This window comes from Callospermophilus lateralis, chromosome 19 (assembly GCF_048772815.1).
Source record: "Callospermophilus lateralis isolate mCalLat2 chromosome 19, mCalLat2.hap1, whole genome shotgun sequence".
Lineage (NCBI taxonomy): Eukaryota > Metazoa > Chordata > Mammalia > Rodentia > Sciuridae > Callospermophilus > Callospermophilus lateralis.
In genome coordinates this window covers 14675169-14696443 of record NC_135323.1, presented here as the reverse complement: position 1 = coordinate 14696443, position 21275 = coordinate 14675169, and the positions used below count along the sequence as shown (strand labels likewise).

The 21275-nt window shown below is 43.4% G+C and overlaps 1 protein-coding gene across 1 annotated transcript; it reads left to right on the top strand.

Annotated features, from left to right (window-relative positions):
- Nucleotides 1–1018: 1018 nt before the first annotated feature.
- On the top strand, nucleotides 1019–16979 carry Crym (crystallin mu). Its single transcript, XM_076840328.2, has 8 exons — nucleotides 1019–1257; nucleotides 1753–1906; nucleotides 3956–4018; nucleotides 7478–7579; nucleotides 9609–9792; nucleotides 13647–13768; nucleotides 14567–14651; nucleotides 16636–16979. The coding sequence occupies exons 1-8, from the start codon at nucleotides 1088–1090 to the stop codon at nucleotides 16698–16700; spliced, it is 945 nt and encodes a 314-aa protein (XP_076696443.2). The 5' UTR covers nucleotides 1019–1087; the 3' UTR covers nucleotides 16701–16979.
- The last annotated feature ends 4296 nt before the right edge of the window (nucleotides 16980–21275 follow it).

Genomic DNA, 21275 nt, shown 5'->3' with positions numbered 1-21275 from the left:
GCTATGTAACCTTGAACACATCCCTTCCCTTCTCAGAGCCTAAAATGGAGAATAAGGCTCATAACACCACCTACATATCTCAGAGATTATTGCATAATTAAGTGAAATAATGCAGTAAAATGCATGGTGCTGTACTAGCACATATCAATAATATCAATAATAATTGTGATCATAAGTGTTGTCATCATTATTATCATTCCAAGCCTTGGTTTCTCCTGCTTTTTCATGACACTCTTATCTAACCACTCCAAGTCAAAATAATCTCTTTTCTTTGAATTACACAAAGTACTTTCCATATTACTGGTTTAGTAGCCATGGGTTACTACTGTACAAGATTGATTTCCCTCCAGGGTGCTTTCTGTCCTCTTTCCCCAAGTGCAATGTGAACTCCTCGGGGAAAACAAAACAAAACAAAAACCTCTGCATTTTGCCTCTTTGGGTGACTGAGGTCATTACACCTTGCCTTGGGAACTCTCTCCTCGAAGGTGAAGGTTAATTTGATTAGTTAGCCTGAGAGACAGCTTTGCACTTAAAGCCATCAATAGCCAGGCATCTGGGAGTGTGGGTGGGAGGGAAATTGGGATTGGAGCCTCCAGATGGGGACAGAATTGAAAGCAAAGGATTTAATAATCCTGTCTCCTTTCATCCAAGATCAAGCAGCGGGTAATAGTTTAAGACATAAGAGATGCTCGCCACAGGATCCTGTGCCTCATCTCCCTGTCTCCTTTGCCAAGACAGTAGCCAATAGCGGAGTTGGTGGGGAGGAGGGAGATGGAGTGCCAAAGTCCTCACTAACACGTCTTGCCAGGAATGTAGTTAGAACTAATCCCAGGAATTGAGAAAGTAGACTCAAGGATTCTAACTGCTGGCCTGACGCGGATTCCTACCCTGGGGAGCACCCACCTCACTCTCTCTTGGAGTCGGGGGGGCGGAGACAATTGGGCGGGGCCATGTTGCCCCACCCCCGGAGACTGGCCGCTGCCCAGTAGGCGGCACCGCAGCCCAGCGGGCGCGCTCTTATAGCGCGCCGCCGGGGGAACCTGGGTGTCAGTCAGTGCTGGGCTGAGGTTAGAAACCAGGCGGCGAGATGAGCCGGGCGCCCGCCTTCCTGAGCGCCGCGGAGGTGCAGGACCACCTCCGAAGCTCCAGCCTCCTCATTCCGCCTCTGGAGGCGGCTCTGGCCAACTTCTCCAGCGGCCCCGACGGAGGAGTCGTGCAGCCCGTGCGCACCGTGGTGCCGGTAGCCAAGCACAGGGGGTGAGTGAGAAAGACGGGGGTAAAGGTCCGGAGACACTGAGGAGAAGGACCAGGAGGCAGGGAAGGGATGCTATGGGAGAAGGGAAAAGAGGACTTGCTTGATCATTGCTAATGACAGCTGCCACTTGCTCGGTAACCTCTGTTAAGCGGGCGCCTTACAGGTGTTACCAGGTTTAATCACACAGACTCCACATCGGGAGGTATTGATGGGGAAAAGAGACTCAAGAGAGGTTAAATGATTTACCCAGGCGTACACAGAGCCAGTAAGCGGCGGACCTGGGGTTGTTTTCTGATCCAGAGTCAGGCTCTTGAACACACTAAGCTTTGCGGCTTAGTGCATAAGGGAAGGGCGGAGGGAAGCAGGGAAGGGCAGAGGTAATGAGGGTCGGGAGTGGAGTTGTGGGGGAGGAAACAGAAAAGAAGGCAAATCGGGACTTTATAGGAGACTCCAGTGTTGATGGGAAGGGTTTGAAGCTGCTCCCTCTCTCCGTGTAGCTTCCTGGGGGTCATGCCCGTCTACAGTGCAGCAGAAGATGCCCTGACCACCAAGTTGGTCACCTTCTATGAGGGACACAACACCACCTCCACCGTTCCCTCGCACCAGGCTATTGTGCTACTCTTGGAGCCTAGCAATGGCACCCTGCTGGCGGTGAGTAACTCTTTATCCTGGGGTGGAGCTGGGGCTCCCGAGTCCAGAGCTAGACTCAAAAGTTAGTTCTGCATGAGTGGGAGGCATTCTGGTTGTGACCCCAAGTCCCCTCTACCAATGAATGGATACTCACAGAGAGGGTTATCTGTAACTGTGTGTCTGTTTGTATGACTGTCTGAGGGTGTGTAACCCAGCCCACTGCTGCTTCCAGTGTGTGACAGTATGGAAATAATAATGTCCTCATTCTTCTGCACGGTCTTATCTGCTCAGATACCTCACATACAGCTTGAGCTGAGAGAATATGTATTTACTGAATCCCTATCAACGTGGGGGAGGGTGTTCTCCAATCCGTGGAAGTCTCTTCTGAGGAGTACACAGTGACCTGTTTTAATATGTAACTATAGAATCAAAAAGTAGCAGTACCTCACATTTATTGAGCAGTTTTTAATGTGTCATGTCCTGTTCTAAACACTTCACATGTATTAGCCCTCTTAATATTGAAAACCACCTATGAGGCAGGAAATATTACCCCCACTTCATTGGTGAGAAAATCAAGTCATTCAGCAACTGTGACCAACTTACCCCAATCTATGTAGTTAGTAAGTGGCATGGCAGGACTTCAGTCTAAGCCCACGATGTGCTCTACGGCCTTTTTAACTGCCACTTAATTGAGCACTTATCTGCCAGGCAGGAGATTCTAGTCACATTCAATTCTGACAATTCCTCCTTGGGAGTTTTTACTCCTTCTTCTTCCACCCAATTTCTGATGATGTCCCTGAGGCTCAGGTTACTAGAGCAACTTTGCGTGTCACATAGCTGGTTAGTGAAAGACCCCAAAATCACTCCTAAGCCTATCTGATTGACTATGGAGCTTATGCTCTTAAGTGTCCTTCAGTCTGGCTCTTAAACTCTCTTTCCTGAATTTCTGATTCCCCAAGGACTCTTGACAGTTTATCACTCCTCTATGTGGAGTATCTAGCTCTTCCCAGCCTAAATTCATCCAGTGCTGATAACATCCATACTGTCTACCTACAACAGTGGTTCCCCTGGAACCTGATTCCTGGGCCTTTGACAGAACCTTAGATCCTTGCTGCTTCTGCTCAGTACTATGTGATTCTGTCCTCATCTGTAAAATGAGAATAATGATGCCTACCTTTTGAAGGTCAGCTAAGATGAATAACTTATAAATGGAGGTCAGTGCAAAAGACAGTTATTGAGCAGGCATAACAGAAGTCCTCACTGTGCATGAGAAGCACTGGGGGAGCTTTTGAAAATGAGGATGTCTGGGTCCTACACCTAGAGATTTACAGTTTAGGGTCGGGAGTATTTTTTGTTTTGTTCTTTTTTTTTTTTGCTGTGTCAGGAAGTGAACATAGGGCCTAAATGCTCTACCTCTGATTCAGATTCAATTAATCTAAAGATAGTAACTGGGAATAGTATCTTTACAAAGCTCCCCACATAAACAGCTGGAGTGAGCACCACTGATGTGGAATTCTTGGCCCCTGACAGATGTGAAATGACCATCTTTTTTTTTTGTAATGTTTTTTGTAGTTGTAGATTCACATCATGCCTTTATTTTTATTTATTTTTTAATGTGGTGCTATGAATTGAACTCAGTGCCTCACACGTGCTAGGCAAGCGTTCTGCCACTGAGCTATAGCCCCAGCCCTGAAATGACAATCTTATCCCACAAGTTCCTCCTCAGTTTGGTGTTTTAAAAATCCCAGAGCAAGGAAACAAGATGGTTAGTTGTTAAGAACTCACCATGTGCTAGAAGTTTTCCTATACACTAATGCCTTTAATCCTCTCAGTACCACTCTGAAAGGTTTATATTATCTTTGTTTTTACAGGTGATGAAACCAATGCTTAGGGATTAAAATGTTCAGTTACATGTCTCATAAGTGGAAGGATTCTATCCAACTCTGACATAAGCCCCCGCTCTCTATAGGATACTTTCATACTTCTCAGGGCTTCTCTTTCAAAGCTGCTTCTCTCAGTTTGAGTACTAGAGAGGGGAACCCCTTGTTCACTGTCTCCACTTCCTCCAAGGTCATGGATGGAAATGTCATTACCGCAAAGAGAACAGCTGCAGTATCTGCCATCGCCACCAAGGTAAGATGAGTGGCTGGCTGTGCCATCAAGGTGAACTGGTGGGTGGGGTTGGGTGCCTCAATCTTGAGAGTAACAGAGAATAAGGAATGTTTTCTGATCTTCCTTTGGACATAGCTGGAACTTCATATGCCAAATACAAGATATTGGCACAATGATTCACCAAATTATCAGCTGCCACTTAGCATGCATGACCAGATGTCAAATACCTCACATGTATAATTCCCATCCACTTTGCAGAGTAGATTGTGTTGCCTCCATTTTCCAGGAAGAGGTGCTCAGAGAGGCTTTGTGAGTTGCCCAGGATCATACAGCTAATAAGTAGTAAATCTTGACCTAACTCCTAGGACTACATTCTTAACCCTGTACCACATTAGACCTGGTAAGACAGTATGGTTGCCCCACAGGACAGAGCCAGCAGTGCACAAGAGGCAGAGGATGAGCAGACCAAATCTAAGCCACACTCTTTTATTCATTCAACTAGTGTTGACTGAGCTGCTACCACATGCCAGGCACTTTTTTTTTTCTTCCAGCACCAGGGATTGAACCCACCGAGCCACATTCCTAACCCTTTTACGGGTTATTTTGAGACAGGATCTTGCGAGTTGTTTAAGGCCTTGCTAAGTCGCTGAGGCTGACATTTGAAACCATGATCCTCTGCCTTAGCCTCCTGCCTCAGCCTCCAGACTCAGTCTCAGCCTCCATTCCAGATGTATGCCACTGTGCCTGGCTGCCAGACTAACTGCTGAGGATCCAGGAATGATCAAAACAGAGAAATACACACAGAAAAGATAAAAAAATAAAATAAAAGTGAAAAGTAAAACACAGAGTATGATATGCTTAAAAAATAAACAACAGAAAAAAGCCTTTTGAGTCTAATAATAAATTGCATCAATAATCCTTAATAAATACAAATATTATTGTGTAATTAATATTTATTGATCAATAAGTAACTATTACTGTGTTCAGAGCCCTGAAAAACAAACAACAACCCCCCAGAAATCCACTTAGTATGTTAGAAAGATGAAAATAAAGCAGAAATCAGGAGGATTAGGGAAGAGGTGACATTTTAAATTATTCAGGAGAGACCCCACTGAAGGAATGACATTTGAATTAAGTGGTGAGTGAGTGACCCAGGCAAAAGTGTGGAGGAGTCCTCTAGGCAGAAGGAACCACAAGTGATGGGTTGACAAGATTTTTAAACAGCATCAAGGTATCCCCCCAATAATAATAACAACAATGTCTTTTTAGAGGTTAGAGTTAAGAAGAAGAGGCTTAGAAAATGAGGTGTCTGTGGGAACAGTTGCGGTCTGGAAGCTTTTATGTTCAATGGAGAAGGATGATGGGAAACTAATGGAAACATGAGCCTAGGGGGATTGGAGCAGCCAAGGCCAGGTGTTCAGCTGGCAGGTTAAGGTTTTCTGAACATATTACAGGGAGGGAAGGAAACAAGGATTAATCTGATAATTGTATGTGAAGAGAGTAGATCACAGAACATACCTCAACAAACTGGTTTTTAATTACATCCACAGCCAAATAATCAAGAGACTTTCAGATATGGTTTTTAATTACATCAGATCCAAATAATCAAGAGACTCCTTGAGATAACATTTGCTGGTGATTTAGAAACAGAAGGAATCTTACTGCCTTACATTTGTGAAGGACTTCAGTCTTTTTCAAAATAGTTTCCAACCCATCATCTGGATTTTGAGGAAGACAGAGCAAGTATTATTGATCTCATTTTACACAGAACACTGTGCTTGTTTGCATTAATAAAAATCTGTGGGCTGGGGATATAGCTCAGTTGGTAGAGTGCTTGCCTCGCATACACAGGCCCTTGGTTCAATCCCCAGCACCACACACACACACACACACACACAATAGGCTGAAACTCATAGCCTTATTCTCAGACATTGACAATGTCTGAAACTCAAGTGCACTTCCAAAATTAGATTTATATTACCTATGAACAGAAAAACATGGTAATATTACCTAATTCTATTTATTGGATAAGAGCATAGGATTATTAGTCTTGTGGATCTTATCTCTTTGAAACATTTCAACTCAGATTCTTTGAACACAGAAAAGTATCCCTCTTGCAGCTTTAAGAGATAAAATCCTAATGTCCTGAGACTTTTTAAAAGAGTTTTATGGGGAATTCAGAGTTAAGATTTTTCACTAAAGACTTTTCACTTTTAAGGTTATACTCCAGAATTTTAGCAAGTAGCAGTATAATAAACAGCAGACACAAAAAAAACTCCATTTTTACTAAATAGAAAAAAGGCAGATGAGGGACTATCTTAATAAATATGGTCTGAAAAGTGAGGGATGTCTTTCTCTACACCCATAGTTCACAATGGAGGAGGACTTCACCATTTGCCCCAAAAACATTAGCAATATTTGGAGACACTTTGGGTTGTCACAACTGAAGGGGAAAGAGATGGGAGGTGCTACTGGTATCTAATGGATAGAAATCAGATATGCTATGTAGCATCATATACTGCACAGGACAGCCCTCTTCCCACTGAAGAATGACAGCCCAGATTTCTGTAGTGCCAAGATGGAGAAACCCCATTCTATTTCTTATAGGTCATAACAGCATCTACCCTTATGGGGCAGGGACAGTGCTGGAAATTGAACCAGGAACACTTTACCACTGAGTTACACCCCTAACCCTTTCTATTTTTTATTTTTTCTTATTTTGAGACAGGGTTTGCTAAAATTCTGAAGCTGATCTCCTCCTGCCTCAGCCTCCAGAGTTGCTGGGATAATAGGCATGTGCCACCACATACTGCATGTACCATTTCTATACAAATAAAACTAACTGTGTCCTCATGGGACTTAAAGACCAGTTCAAGAAAATGAATTTTGAAAGTGAATTTCCAAACACATATTTTGAAGTGGTGGATTCTATCAGGGCGGTCAGAAAGACTTCATTGGAGAGAAGTCGATCACAAAATCCTACAAATAAAAAAATAAAGAATTAATCAGATTTTCTTAATCAGATCCTGAACAGTTTAAAGAAAAATTTATGGTTTATTTCACAATACCAAATTGAATTTTTCTCCTTCTCGGCAGTTCACTATGAATGTTTTTTAGAAGCATGAAGATGTGAATTTGGAGCTCCACTGGGGTATTTAGTAGTTTTAGACTAACCTCTCTGGACCTCAATCTCCTTATCTATAAAACGAGCACAATAATTGGAGTTTCCAGATCATAGGGTCCTTCTCCAGACTAAATGAGATCATGAGGGTAAAATATTGGCATAGGTTAGGTGCTCGCTGAAAATTCTGTCTTTCCTCCTCAGTGAACAGAAAGTAAACTGAAACACAAAATGACGTCTCTGGGATTGCCTGCAAGCTCTTGAAGATAGAGCAGAAGTCGCCTGATTTTCAAACTTTATTTGTTTTCACCTGGCTGCCAATTTCTTCCTTGACCTTTCCCACCCCATTTCTCCCCTAGTTTCTGAAACCACCCAACAGCAATGTGCTGTGCATCCTTGGGGCTGGCGTCCAGGCCTATAGCCATTATGAGATCTTCACAGAGCAATTCTCCTTTAAGGAGGTAAGTTCAGGGTGAGAGGTGGGGAGGGAGTGGCCAGTGACCTCTGTCTGTATTCCTTCACTGCAGCATGAGTTTCTATGAAATAATTAGGTTAACAGTCCAATCTAGAAAATTCTTTACCAGAAGTCTTGATGGAGGTAAGTATCAGAGGAAGGTCTGATAACAACCTCTTTTTTAAAAAAAAAAATATATATATATATATATTTATTTTTTAATTTTAAGCAGACAACATAAAAATAAAACAAAAGCTGGTCTTATTTGTATGTATTTATGTGGTGCTGAGGATCAAACTCAGTGCCTCAAGCATGCTAGATGAGCGCTTTACCACTGAGCCACAACCCCAGCCCCTGATAACAACCTCTTGTCAGTTTCTCAGTTCACAGGGATGCAGCACGCCTGGTCAGTTAAAGAACTATAACTCTTACATATAGATGGTCCTTTCAGCCCTTCTCTGTGCTGTTTTTTACTCCTAAAAATCTAGGAGTTTACAAATATCCAGGGCTATGGATCAGGAACCAGGGATGAGGCTTAGTAAGCAGGAGGCCACAGCATCCCCCTCCTGCAGTCTGTATATTGCCCATTTTTCCCCTGTGATGACTCATGCTTCCTACTGAGAATGTTTGATGCTTTTTTTTTTACATTTTTATTATAGAACTATAATTATACATAGTATTTGGATTCATTTTGACAAAATCATGCATGTAAGGAATTTGATGTCAATCCCTACCCCCACTTCCCTTCCCATCCTCCTTTCCCCTGTTCTCCCTCATCTACTCTACTAAACTTCCTTTCTTTTACATATATATATATATATATATATATATATATATATATATATATATGTGAAATTCCCTTTGGTATCTTTATAGGTACATATAACATGATGCTATTTTTGTTTTATTTTATGTGTGTGTTTGAGAGAGGTGGAACAGATTTAAAGTATGAATGTTTAAAATTTTTAATGAATTTTCTTCCCAAAGAAGAGATATTATTTAAGGAAGGAAACTGTCCTTTCATCTGTTTTCAAAGACAAGCAATTAATGTTTTTTAAAATTCTTTCATTAGCTTTTTATAATTTTGATCATGTCAGGCATTCAGTTTATCCTTTTTGTTGAATGCTCTAATATCACTTTTCCAAATTATGTAATTTTCCCCTGATGTTTGTGATGTTCCCTGGTCAAGAGGGGTAACATGGCTAGCTGTTCGCTTTTGACTCTGCATAATGCATTGTTTTTCGCCTTGGCTGATGAACTTTCTTTAAGTTTATGTCTGTATTTACTATATTTCCTTGTGAGACATTCTTTAGGCCTTATTTTCAGTTGAAGATTCACAACCCCCGACCCAAATGTTGAAACCTGTTAACAAGCCAGCAAGTCCCTAGTTATGTCAGTGATATCCCTTAACACCACCTCAGCACCTCCCAGGATCCTGATTCCAGCTCACACTCTTGGACTTTTCGTCAGCTTCTCCATTCACCTTCAAACCCTTTGGGTCTTTGATCACCGCATACCTTGTAGAGATCAAGTTATTCCATGCAAAGCACTGCCAGATACCTTTTATGAATATCACACTCATTATGACTCCTTTACAGGTCTCGGACATAAAGTGTGAGTTCTACACTGACTTTGCCCAGTTATCATCTCCATTTTATAGACATGAAAACTAAGGCTGAATGAGGTAGAGACATTTCAGGAGCAGTAAGGGACAAACCAAGGATTGATTCCAATTCTGCCTGGCTCCAGAACTCGCTCTGCTAATCGGTAAATGGTATGGTAGCTATTAAGCTACTGAGGCTGTGTGTCCTTGCCTACAACTAGAGAACTTCCATCCTTTTTATAGAGGAAATTTGTAAATAAAACATGTCCTTGATCAAATGTCCATTCTCCGTAGGGAATGATTTAGATTCCCTGTGGAATCTATCACAGTCCTAAACTAGAGAGGTTCAATTTCCCTTTGGCATCTCTGGACCCGGTGTAACATAAGTAGACAAAAAATGACACCAGTGTCCCTCTTGTTACCCCAAATGAAGGTAAGGATATGGAACCGCACCAAAGAAAATGCAGAGAAGTTTGCAAACACAGTGCAAGGAGAGGTCCGGGTCTGTTCATCGGTGCAAGAGGCTGTGACAGGTGCTGATGTGATCATCACAGTCACCATGGCAACAGAACCCATTCTGTTTGGTGAATGGGTGAAGACTGGGGCTCATATCAATGGTAAGCAGAGGGGCTCCACGAGCCGTGGGTAGGGTTTGGCCAAGACTCCTCCTTAGACTGGACCCCAGGGCCACATAGGCAGGGCTGGTTTCCTCATCGTGCAGAATGCCCAAGCTTTATGAGGGCCTCAGAAACATGTGAGCCTTTGGAGATCTTATATCTCAAAGTATGAAAAGGAACCTAGACGTGGTGGTGCATATCTGTAATCCCAGAAACTCAGGAGTCTGGGGCAAAGGGACCACATAGTTTGAGGCCAATCTGGTCAATTTAGTAAAATTCTGTCTGAAATTTAAAAATAAATAAATAAAGTTTCAAAGGGCTGGGTGTGTAGCTCAGTGGTAGAGCACCCTGGGTTCAATCCCCAGTACTGAAAGGGGGGGAAAATATATGTGTGTGTGTGTGTGTATGAAAAAAGGAAATTGCAACTATGAAACTGATAAATATTTCACTAATACTGTTCTATAAAATGTAATACTGCAGTGAATGTTAAAGCACAGCTTAATTCTTAAATGTGCTGAAGTTTAAATCTCAAAGGCCAAAAGGAAATTATTTGTTTTTCAAACACAAAACTATAAAACTTTTCAAAGAAATTATAGTACAAAAGACATGTGAATGCTTTTAATTTGTGTGGTGGGAGGAGTAGAGAAGAGGATTTTCAGCCTGAGAATATCTGAGGCCTCTGAAGATCTTTAACTCGCCTTTGAGTTTACAGCAAGAGCTGGTCTATATCAAATACATAACACCAGGTGCTGTTCTAAAGTTTTTATTATGTTATAATCTTTACAACAACCTCATGAGGTAGTAACCATAATTATCAGGGCTCCTTTTTTACAGGTAGGATAAACCAAGGCATAGAGAGATTAAGTAATTTGCCCAAAGCCAGTGTTGCTTGGTGGCAGGATTGGGATTTGAACAGAGGCAAGTCTATCCTTAGAGCCCAGGCTCTTAAACAAAGCTCCATATTATCTTCTGATAAGATTGAGCCAGGTGCCCTGGCACATGCCTGTAATCCCAGCAGCTCAGGAGGCTGAGGCTGGAGGTTTGTGGGTTCAAAGCCAGCCTCAGCAACTTAGTGAGGACCTAAGCAACTTAGCAAGACCCTGTCTCAACAAATAAAAAGGGTTGGCTCAGTGTTAAGCACCCCTAGGTTCAATCCCTGGTATCCACCCACTCCCTCCAAAAAAAAGACAGGCTTCTGATGAGCAGAGCCATCAGTGCCCCATGTTTCAGTGACAACCACAGTGATGTAGACTCGGAAGCTAGGAGTTGTGTACACTTGGGCAGATGAGCAGGCAGGAGCCAAGTCAGGTGATATATGTTCATTTATAAGCATTTATTAAATCTCTACCATGCACCAGGCATTGATCTCCATGCTGGGGATGCCACAATTAATTAGGCACTTGAGGACACTACTCTCCTGGTGGCTACATTCTAATAAGGGGAGCTGGACTACAAATACATAGAGAGCTTCTGCTAGAGATGAGCCTTTCTGAAGGAAACAGGATCATGACAGAGCTTGATAGTGAAGCAGAGGGCGGATGTGGAGGTAGGTCCTATCCATAGGGTTATCTGAACAGCTCTCTGAGGAGGCAGTTTTTTAGTTGTAACCTAAATGATGAGGAAGAGCCAGCCATGCCAGGAGCTGAAGGAAAGGCACTGCAGGCAGATGACGGTGAATGCAAAGACCTCAGGGGTGACAGTGATCATGGCATGTTTGAGGAACGCGCCAAAGTAAAATCAAGGTCCCAGTTTGCGTTGGACTGTTGTTATAAGGTAGGTCCAGAGAGTAGGTATGAGGTACTTTTTGGAAATTAAAACTTTTTCTGGAAGGACTTGGGGGAATCAAAAGGAATCAGTTCTTGGTGAAGTGGGTTCCCAGGGCCAGAGCTGAATCTCCACCAAGACTGATCTGATTTTTTGTTTTTCAACCTAAAACTATCCTCTCAAAGTTTCCGTGGTTCAGGAGTCTGGCCATGAGTTAGCTAGGTCTTCTGCTCAGAAGTCTCACAGGACGAAATTTTCTAGGCTGTAATCTCATCAAGTTGTTCAGGGTTTTCTTCCAGGCCACATCGTTGTGACAGTATTTAGTCCATTGTGTTGTAGAACAGAGGGCCTCAATTCCTAGGGACCTTCCCCTTTCCTCATCCTCAGTCAATAGCAGAGAACTCCTTGTGTTGGATCCTTCTCAGACTTCAAAACTCCCTCCAGGAAGGGCTGACTTGATCTTGAGTCAAGATATCTCTTCTAGTTCCCTTGCTTGAGGACAAAATTACTGTCTGTGTTCACAGAGGCATCAAGTGCACTTAAAAAAAGCTCGTCCCTACAGACAACAGGGAAACACCAACAGACTTTAACTGGTTTACAGCTCAGCTGAGAGGAGGTCTGATTCCAACCTCCCCCACACTTACATCCCCCTGTCCCCCAGCCCACCAGCCAGTCTTCTGACTCTCGAGTCTTTCTAGTCCTCCGTTTTTCTGAGTTGGGCCTCTCCTCTGCTGCCTGGCCCATCTCCATCTGCCTAAGTAACCTCAAACAACCCTTTGAGAGCTCACGGGCAGCAGAGAACTGAGGGGAACACTGCAGAATGAGGGATGCCCTGAGAAACTGGAGGCTTTTTTCCCCACCAGCTTATGATTTATTTACGAGCTTCAATAGCTAGTGCTGTTGTTCTATAGAACTCCCCGCACCAATGACCTTCAAGATGGACAGTTTTACGCTGCTACTCCCTTTGAAAATTAGAGTGAGGGCAAACAGGAGGAAGAGAACAGTTGAGAAAACTGGATGGCAGTGCAAGAAAACACTTAAAGGCTGCCTTCTACTTGGAAAAGACTTCACAGCAGTTTTCAAAGACTAACTGCCCTGAGCTGGATCCAGCCAGCCTGTTTTGTTTGGACCTTAGAGAAATCAAGAAATAACACTTGCAAATAGATTTCCCGTCTCTTAAAAAAAAAAAATGGGGATATCTGGTAACAGTGACAAGTATTCACACATGGCAGTAGTTAGCTGGAAGTGAACAATGACCATCCCCTTGAGAAGGCTGGCTCTCTTCTGTGTTTCGTGGCCTTCACCATTTCCAATCTGGTGCCTCTATCAACTCTGCTCCTTTCCATTACCTGCCTGGCTCTACAGGCATTTGGTTGCAGGCTCTGCATTATCTTGTGTCCCAGTAGCAAGAGGCAGCAGGAGGCACGATGTATTGGATTCATTGTTCTAGTCCTGGGCTCGGTGGAGGATGTGAATGCTCAAGGCCAGGAAGGAGCCAGCCTTCCTTCTATTAGGGCTTCTCTGTGACCTTGACATTGTGCTATTTTCTCATGAGTTCAAAGAAAAGTGTTTAGGAATGAGGAGTGGTAATGATTAGAAACTAAACAGCAGAAGATAAGGAGTGTGGGTGTGAATAAGCTCTGTTTCAAGGTTTTCATTAAGATACCATCACTTCTGGTAAGAGGCACTCTCAAACCTGGATTCAGGATGAGATGGAACCTTAAGAGTCCACCCTTCAAAGCCTCAATTTGTGTGTCTGTTAAATGGAAATCAGACATCGAAGTGTACTTGTAAAGACCATAAATAGTGTATGTAAGACACCCCACGGTAAGTACCCAATAAACGAATGCTAAGTAGCCTCAAAATCAGAATATAAAATATAAAACAGAAAGGGAAAAAATGGTAGGAATTATTTTTAATAATATTTGGTCTTACCAATTGGGGGAGGTGCTGCTTGGCCTAGGGAATGAGGTGGTTTTCCAAGTCTGAATATTCCCACATGACCTTTGTTCAGCTCTCTCGCATGTCTTGTCCTGACGAGTATCCCTTGGGATTCTTCTGGGCTGAGGTTTTGTCTTGCTGTCTCGTAGCCATCGGAGCCAGCAGACCTGACTGGCGTGAGCTGGACGATGAACTCATGCAGCAGGCGGTGCTGTACGTGGATTCCCAGGAGGCCGCCCTGAAGGAGTCAGGGGATGTCCTGTTGTCAGGGGTGAGCCTCCTGTCCCGCCTGCACAGCTGTTGTCTGGCCTGGACTGGATCCCAGGGTTTCACTAAATTCCCCTTAGGTTTATCTTAAGTTTATCCTCTTCCAGACCTTGGTCCACTCACTTCCTGATGGGGAAGAAGCTCTTAAACATCATATAACCCTTTTTAATCCAATTCCAGAAAAATATGGCCATTACGGTGATGGCATGTGTTTTCATGCCCTCTGTGCCGAGAGAGAAGTTCGAGGGGTTTTTCCATTGGACCTTCTTATAAGGAAGTAGGATTAGGAGATGGGAGCCCATTGCAGCCTGGAAAGCTTCCCCGTGTGGCCAGGACAATAGGACTGTGATTGACCCCCTTTTGGCTGCCTTTTTCCCTTGTAATCAGGGCATAGAAGCAAGAAGGGGGCAGCCAAAATGCCAGGAAGGAGCCAGCCTTCCTTCTGGCGTGAGCTGGACGATGAACTCATGCAGCAGGCCGTGCTGTACGTGGATTCCCAGGAGGCCGCCCTGAAGGAGTCAGGGGATGTCCTGTTGTCAGGGGTGAGCCTCCTGTCCCGCCTGCACAGCTGTTGTCTGGCCTGGACTGTTCAGATCAAGACACATCTATTTCCTCACTGAGACGGGGACCTGGCAGGCCACCCCGCTCCATGCAAACTCAGCTGTCTGTGTTCATGGCATCAGAAAGGATTTCAGGGGACAGCATCCAGTTTCCACATGGTCTTTTATCAAGTTCAGCCCTTGAAGCCAACCCCGAGCAGACTCTGGCTCCTTCCCTTAGTCGGTGTGTGTTTGTTTCTCAGGCTGAGATCTTCGCTGAGCTGGGGGAAGTAGTGAAGGGCATGAAGCCCGCCCACTGTGAGAAGACCACGGTGTTCAAGTCTTTGGGTAAGATCCATTGCTCCCTGGGCACAAATCCAGCCAGAGCACAGGCAGGCTCCCCAAGTGGGGCAAAGAGAAATGAGTCAACAGGCCCTGGGGCTGGATCGCTGTTGAGTCCACCACGCCAGTCAATTATTGACATGTCTTAGTGCAGTGAACTCTGGGAAGTTCACTGCACTAAGACATGTCGGGAAGTCCTGGGTCGGAGTCCCTTCTCTGCCATGTACTGGGTGTGTGTCCTCGTCCTGACATCTCTGAGCCACGCATTCTTCAGCACCTGTTACTCTGAGTTGTTATGAGGATTAAGTGAGAGGTACTTGGAAACCGATTGGTGCTATCATTCAGACTTAGATCTAAATGAATTCAGGAGATAGCTTTCAGAGGTAGGGGCAGGGAGAACAAGGGGGAAAGCCTAAAAGAGATTCAGATAGGAAGCTCAGCCTGATACCTCTTTGTTCCCTCCTTCCCTACCCTCCTCCTTGCTTCTCAAACAATGTGGTTCATGGGAGCTATAAACTACCTGCGCTGGTACCGGTAGAAACCCAACAAGACTGGGCTCCCAGTGGCTCCCCTCTGGGCCCCTGGGCTCACCTCTTCCACTCTACCAGATTTAAGAGAATAGAAGTGCATGGGAGCAGAACATATTCAATTGATAGGCCTACAATACTGAAATAATCCCAAACTTGTTGGTATATAGTTGCTACCTTGAGCACCTCAGGAGTGCCCTCTGCCCTTCTCTTAGGACTTCCATGCTTCATAACAAGCTCAATGCTTGGCAGAGCATTAGGAGGGCTCTGACCACCCAGAAGCCATGGTATGGTTTAGTAGCCATGCCTTGCCAGTTATTAAACATTTTAAAAATCTCTCAGGTACTTGAAGACAGGCAAAAAGGCAGTATAAGCTTTATGCAGGATTTGATTCAGAGACATCCCACTGATCCTGTTGTGTCTGAAAGTTTCAGGCTTCACAGCAGACCAGAGGACGTCAGCCTCCTTAAGGAGGCCAAATGCAGCAGAAACCTGCATTCCCCTTTTGAGCAGTATTCTGTTTTCTCCCTTTTGGGGATTGGTTTACTGGCACATCTTTTCATCTGAACACCTTTATGTATCTGTGCTGGATGCAAAGTTTAAGGTATATATTCAGAATTACAGATCCAGTGTCCCTTATCCAAAATGCTTGGGACCAGAGGTGTTTTCAATTTTAGAATATTTTAACAGGCTGCTCTGTTTGAGCATCCCTGATCTGAAAATCTGAAATCTGTAATGCTTCAGAATTAATCTTCAAAAAGTTTCAGATTTCAGAGCATTTGGGGGTTTCAGATTTTCAGATTAGGGATGCTCAAGCTAAACCAGACAAAGGGGAGATACAAAGGATGCAGGGTTGAATCAGACCAGAGGTCACCAACTGCAGACCATGGGGCCAAACTTGGCTAACCACGTGTTTCTGTATGGCCCAGGAGACAGAAACTTTTTTTTTTTTTTTGTAAAAACAAAGAAATTGTTTCCCATTTTCAAATGATTAGGAGAAGAAAAACCAGAAAGATAATATTTCATGACACATGAAAATGACAGAATTTCAAATTTGAGTTTCCATAAAGTTTTATCGGAACACAGGCAGGCCCATGGACTGACCTATCATCGACAGCTGCTTTTCTACTGTCAGAGTCAGAGTTGAGTACTTGTCACAGAGACCATGTGGCCCACAAAGCTGAATATATTTACCATCTGACTCTACTAAAAGTATGCTGACCCCTGAACTAGGCCTTGATGGACACACATTTGGGCATTTATTGCTTAACATCATAGTCCATGCCTTGACCTAACCTTTGCAGAAATATCCAAGCCTGAACTCACCTCCGGATAGCAGTCCCTATTATCCTGATGGGCATTAGCAGCATGCACAATATTATCAGAAAACTGCCAGTTACAGGGCCTGGGTCATTTTGGGTGTTGTTCTGACAAAAAATGACCCAAATTTCTGTTCATTCCAGGAATGGCAATAGAAGACATGGTTGCAGCCAAACTAGTGTATGATTCCTGGACATCTGGCAAATGAAACAAAGGATTTTGTGTTGAGATGGATGTTACAACTCCAGGGTTGCTGCCCCCGATTGTTTCATAATTTCTAGATCAAACGAGGGAAGCCCACTCCCCAGTGACTCACAGCTTTGCTTATCATGTTTTATCTTAAATACTAAGGTCCCCATTCATGTTTGTAGTTGGAAAGCAACACTGGTAACCATTCCTTCTGTTATTCCAGATTATCATAACATTCCCCCTCCCTTGTATTTCACTAACTTTGTATTCCCCTGAAATAAAGCATTTTCCAATTCTGCATTGTTTGCTTCAGTAACTTCTATCCCTCATGGTGAAGAAATGAGGAGGCTCATGCTTCCATTTACTCCCTGGGGGGCCTTCAATGACTGTAATGACATTTTTTTTTCCGTTTTTTGGTTGAAATACAACTCATCACATAACTCACCATTTTAAAGTGTGCCATTTAGTTGTTTTTGTTATATTCACAGGGTTGTGCAACCATCCCCACTATCTAATTTCAGAATGTTTTCATCACCCCAAAAGAATCCTGGTGTTCATTAGTGTTACTAAACATTTTCCTAGCCCCTAAAAACCACAAATTTACTTTCTACCTCTTATGGATTTGTCTCTTATGGAAATTTCTTATAAATGGAATCCTATTCCATGCAACTTTTGTGCCTGTTTTAAAATTTAAAGAAAAATAGAGTTTCTATTATAGGTCAGGACCCTTTGGTCACAGATAGTAGAGAGCTCAACTCAGTTTAAGTGGAATGAATGAGTGGGATAGAATTTATTGGCTCTCGTAATTAAGAAGTAAACAGGTAACTGGTTCCAGCTATGGTGGTGTCTACACAGGCTGCAAGTGTGATCAGGAACCAGTCTTATTCTCTGCATCTCTCCATTCTGTTTTTTTTTTATCATGGGTGTTCTCCCCTGTAGTGATACCGTGGCTGCCGGCAGCTCCTGAATTATACTTTGCCCTCTTTATTGACTCTAGCATAGAGATCCTCTTTCACAGTTTAAAGTCCCAGCACTGAGACTTAAACCACCCAGGTCATGAGCTCATTCCTGAGCCTAACATCATAGCAATAGGAGATGGAATGCACTCTGTGCCTGTCCCAGAATGATTGCATTATCTGGGGGAATCTGATGCCCTTGCTATTCCGGCCTGGGTCACATGCCCACCCTTGAACTCAGGTGTGGAATCAACCCATTTGACCACATGAGGTGACAAAAAGAGGGAGGATAGGCCATGCAGAAGGCTAAATCTACACTTATCCACTACATTTTCAGTGTGGAAGGGGCCATTAGGAATCATATACTCCAATCTGAACATAGGGATGGGGAATGAGCTGCAGATGCAGAGATGCCTTCCCCAGACCCCTGGAATCACTAGCAGAGCTTTGTTGCCTCTGTCCTGCCAAAGAGCCTGTCCGGAGGAAATTATGGCATTTGCAGGTAAATTGATGGAACTAGAGAATATCATACTAACTAAAATAAGCCAATCTCAAAAAAACAAAAGCCAAATGTTTTCTCTGATAAGCGGATACTGATCCATAGTGAGGCAGGGGGATAGGGAAGAATGAAGGAATTTTGGTTTGTGCAGAGGGGTGGGGCTGTGGGGATTAGAAGGATGGTATAAAGAGACATTATTACCCTATACACATGTATGATTACACTACTGGTGTGACTCTGCACCATGTACAGCCAGAGGAATGAGAAGTTGTGCTCCATGTGTGTACAATGTGTCAAAATGCATCCTACCATCATGTATAACTAATTAGAACAAGTTAAAAAAAAAAAAAGAGCCTGTCTGCATCCACTTCCCAACCCCATCCCAAGGCAGTTATCAGACAAGCCAACAAAAAAGCCTAGTATGTTACTCTGCTTTGTTTCTCTGCCCATACTTCTCCTGGCAGGGCCTCTTCCTGCTCCAGATTAGCCAGCCTGTTTCTCAGGCTCTCTGGACAGGGGCCTTTGTGCTGAAATAAAATATCCACAGGATCTGATTATGCACATCTCATTGAGTCTTTCTGAAGGTCTTAATAGTGTCACCACCCTATGGATGTGCAGAGAAGGGAGTATGATGATAAGAATGTTCATTCATATACCACTTTCATTCTCTGAACAACAGCCCCATCACAATTCTGCACTAGGCTACTAAAATACAAAAGAGAATAAAGTCCTCACTCTCCAAAGAATACACATATCTGTTGGAAGACAGATATGTAAAAAGGCAATGATTGTACAGTGCCTTGGCATTAGCAGAATATATGATTCCAGAGCCCTCAAAGGCAAGATTGAAGAGAATTTAATGAAGAGACTGTTTCAAAGGAAGTGCCCTCAGGGCTAACAACAGTAGGAAGTTGGTACCACGACTAAGCTTGAAAGAGCAGTTAGTGGAGCCCAGCAAGAACTGGAGCTGTGACAGATGGCTGCCAGACACACGCTGTGGGTTTAGATGAAGGAAGCTAGTGACTGTCCTGCAAGGAAGAAGCAGATGGAATTAATGTCCCAATATCTCTTCCACCCTCTGGTCTCCTGTTAATACCTCCATTGGTCAAACCTAACCAGAAACCCAAGGTCAAAGGAGCTCTTTGGTATAGTCTCCAGGGGTAAACTACCTGGGAAGTTGGGAAGAAAATAGCAGAAGTTTTAGAGGAGCAAAAGAAAACAGGCTGCCCAGCCAGGAAGAGCATCCAAGAGTACCAGACTGGGGGAAGGAGAGGGTAAGTCTCTCAGTGGGGCTGGTTGCATGGAGGAAGTGTCTTCCAGGCAAAGGACTGCTGGGGTACAAAGACACTGGCATATGAGAGCCATGATATATTTGAGAAGCTACAGGAACTCTTCTGTGGTTATAATTAGAGGACAGAGCAAGGTCAGAGATGAGACCTGAGTCTTGCAGAAGAGAAGAGGGCTCTTTCATCATGAGGGTCTTGTGTGTGATGATGGAAGACTGAAAATCAAGAGGGAGGCAGAAGGTGACACAAGGAAGTTGACACAGTACAAAGGTGACTCAACCAGCATTGCACAAAGCGAATTAGAGACAAATAAGGATACTTGTAACCATCCTTGGAAGTAATGACAGGGTCATGAAGGAAACAGTCGTCTTGCAAATAGAGAAAAGAATTTGGGTTTGAAACATTAGGGAGTTGAAAGAAGTTAGTAACTCCTTGGCGTTGAAGGTAAAGGAAAAGGATTGTTGTATTGAACTTCCCTTTCACCAAAAATGGAGATATCCAGCTGGTGTCTCGGCCTCAGCACTATTGACATTTGAATCTAGCTGGTTCATTGTTGTAGGGGCCATCCTATACACTGTAGGATGTTTAACATCCATTGTTTCTACCCACTCAATGTCAGGAGCGCCCCCACCCAACTCATGACGACCAAAAAATGTCCCGAGACATTGCCAGGTGTCAACAAGAGGTGAAATGATGTAAGTTGATAGTTTTTGATTTGGGGGAAAAATGGTTCAGTTCTGGGAAGACTAAGTTTGAGGTACCTGTGAGACATTTGAGGGGGAGGATGTCAGGTAAGACATAAGCTTGTGAATTTAAAACCCAACATCTTAGTGTGGGCTGGTGACTCAACAGAGGAATTATGAGCATATAACATTTCTGAAATGACATCCACCGCACCATAACTTCTCAAACTCCTCTCTTTGGTGAAATGCATCCAGCTATTTCTTTCTTGTTGATGTTTATGTCAAGCTATATAGAAGGAAAAAAAAACCAGCAGAATGGGAGCAGGAATCCAGTATCACTGGATTGAGCTCTTCTAAGCCTGTGGTTAAAGGATGGAGATCTGAGATCCGTAGATATCTGGAACTCATCCTGGCTCCTAACCCTCCTGTCTTTGTCTCTGGCCAAACCTTTCTGTCACTCTCGCATCTCCTCTTGAACATATTTTGTTGCAGTTTGAATGATCTGACATTCCTAGAGCATTTATAACCTTCTACAATGTGGTATAAATCTTTTTCATAACATAATGCTGCATGATGAAGAAGCTACATCCTCAATGCTAAGAAGTTAGGAGAACTCATCACTTATTAATTCCATAAGTCATAATAGGACAAGGGCCCTCAAGAAGAGCATAAAAGTGTTCACTGGCAAATATCCCCTCAAAGGGGGCAAGAGATACCTGTATAGGCTCATTTCTCCCAATTTGATGTTTCCTCATTATATAAGTTGGGACAGGAATAGAAATAGCATCTCATCAGGAAGATTGTGGAGACACATGAAGAGGGGCTCCTAGCATCTACAATAATACGTATAATAGAGGCAAGCTCAGACCGCAACCTTTTTTGGGTGCCTTGCACATGCCAACTGCTTTTATACACATTATTGATGAAGTAAAAATTTTAATTCAAGACAACAAAAACAGTATTTGTAAACATAATTATGCTCTAATGCAACATATTTAATGACTGACAAGCTTCCTAAAATTATCCTTCAAGGAAGAATTAGCCAGTTGTTCATCAGATTTGAGCATCTGTATCATCCCAAACCTATGTCCTGTATGGTGCCTCTTGAAATAAGTTGTTATGATTTAGATATGAGGTGTCCCCCAATAGGCCATGTGTAAAACAATGCAA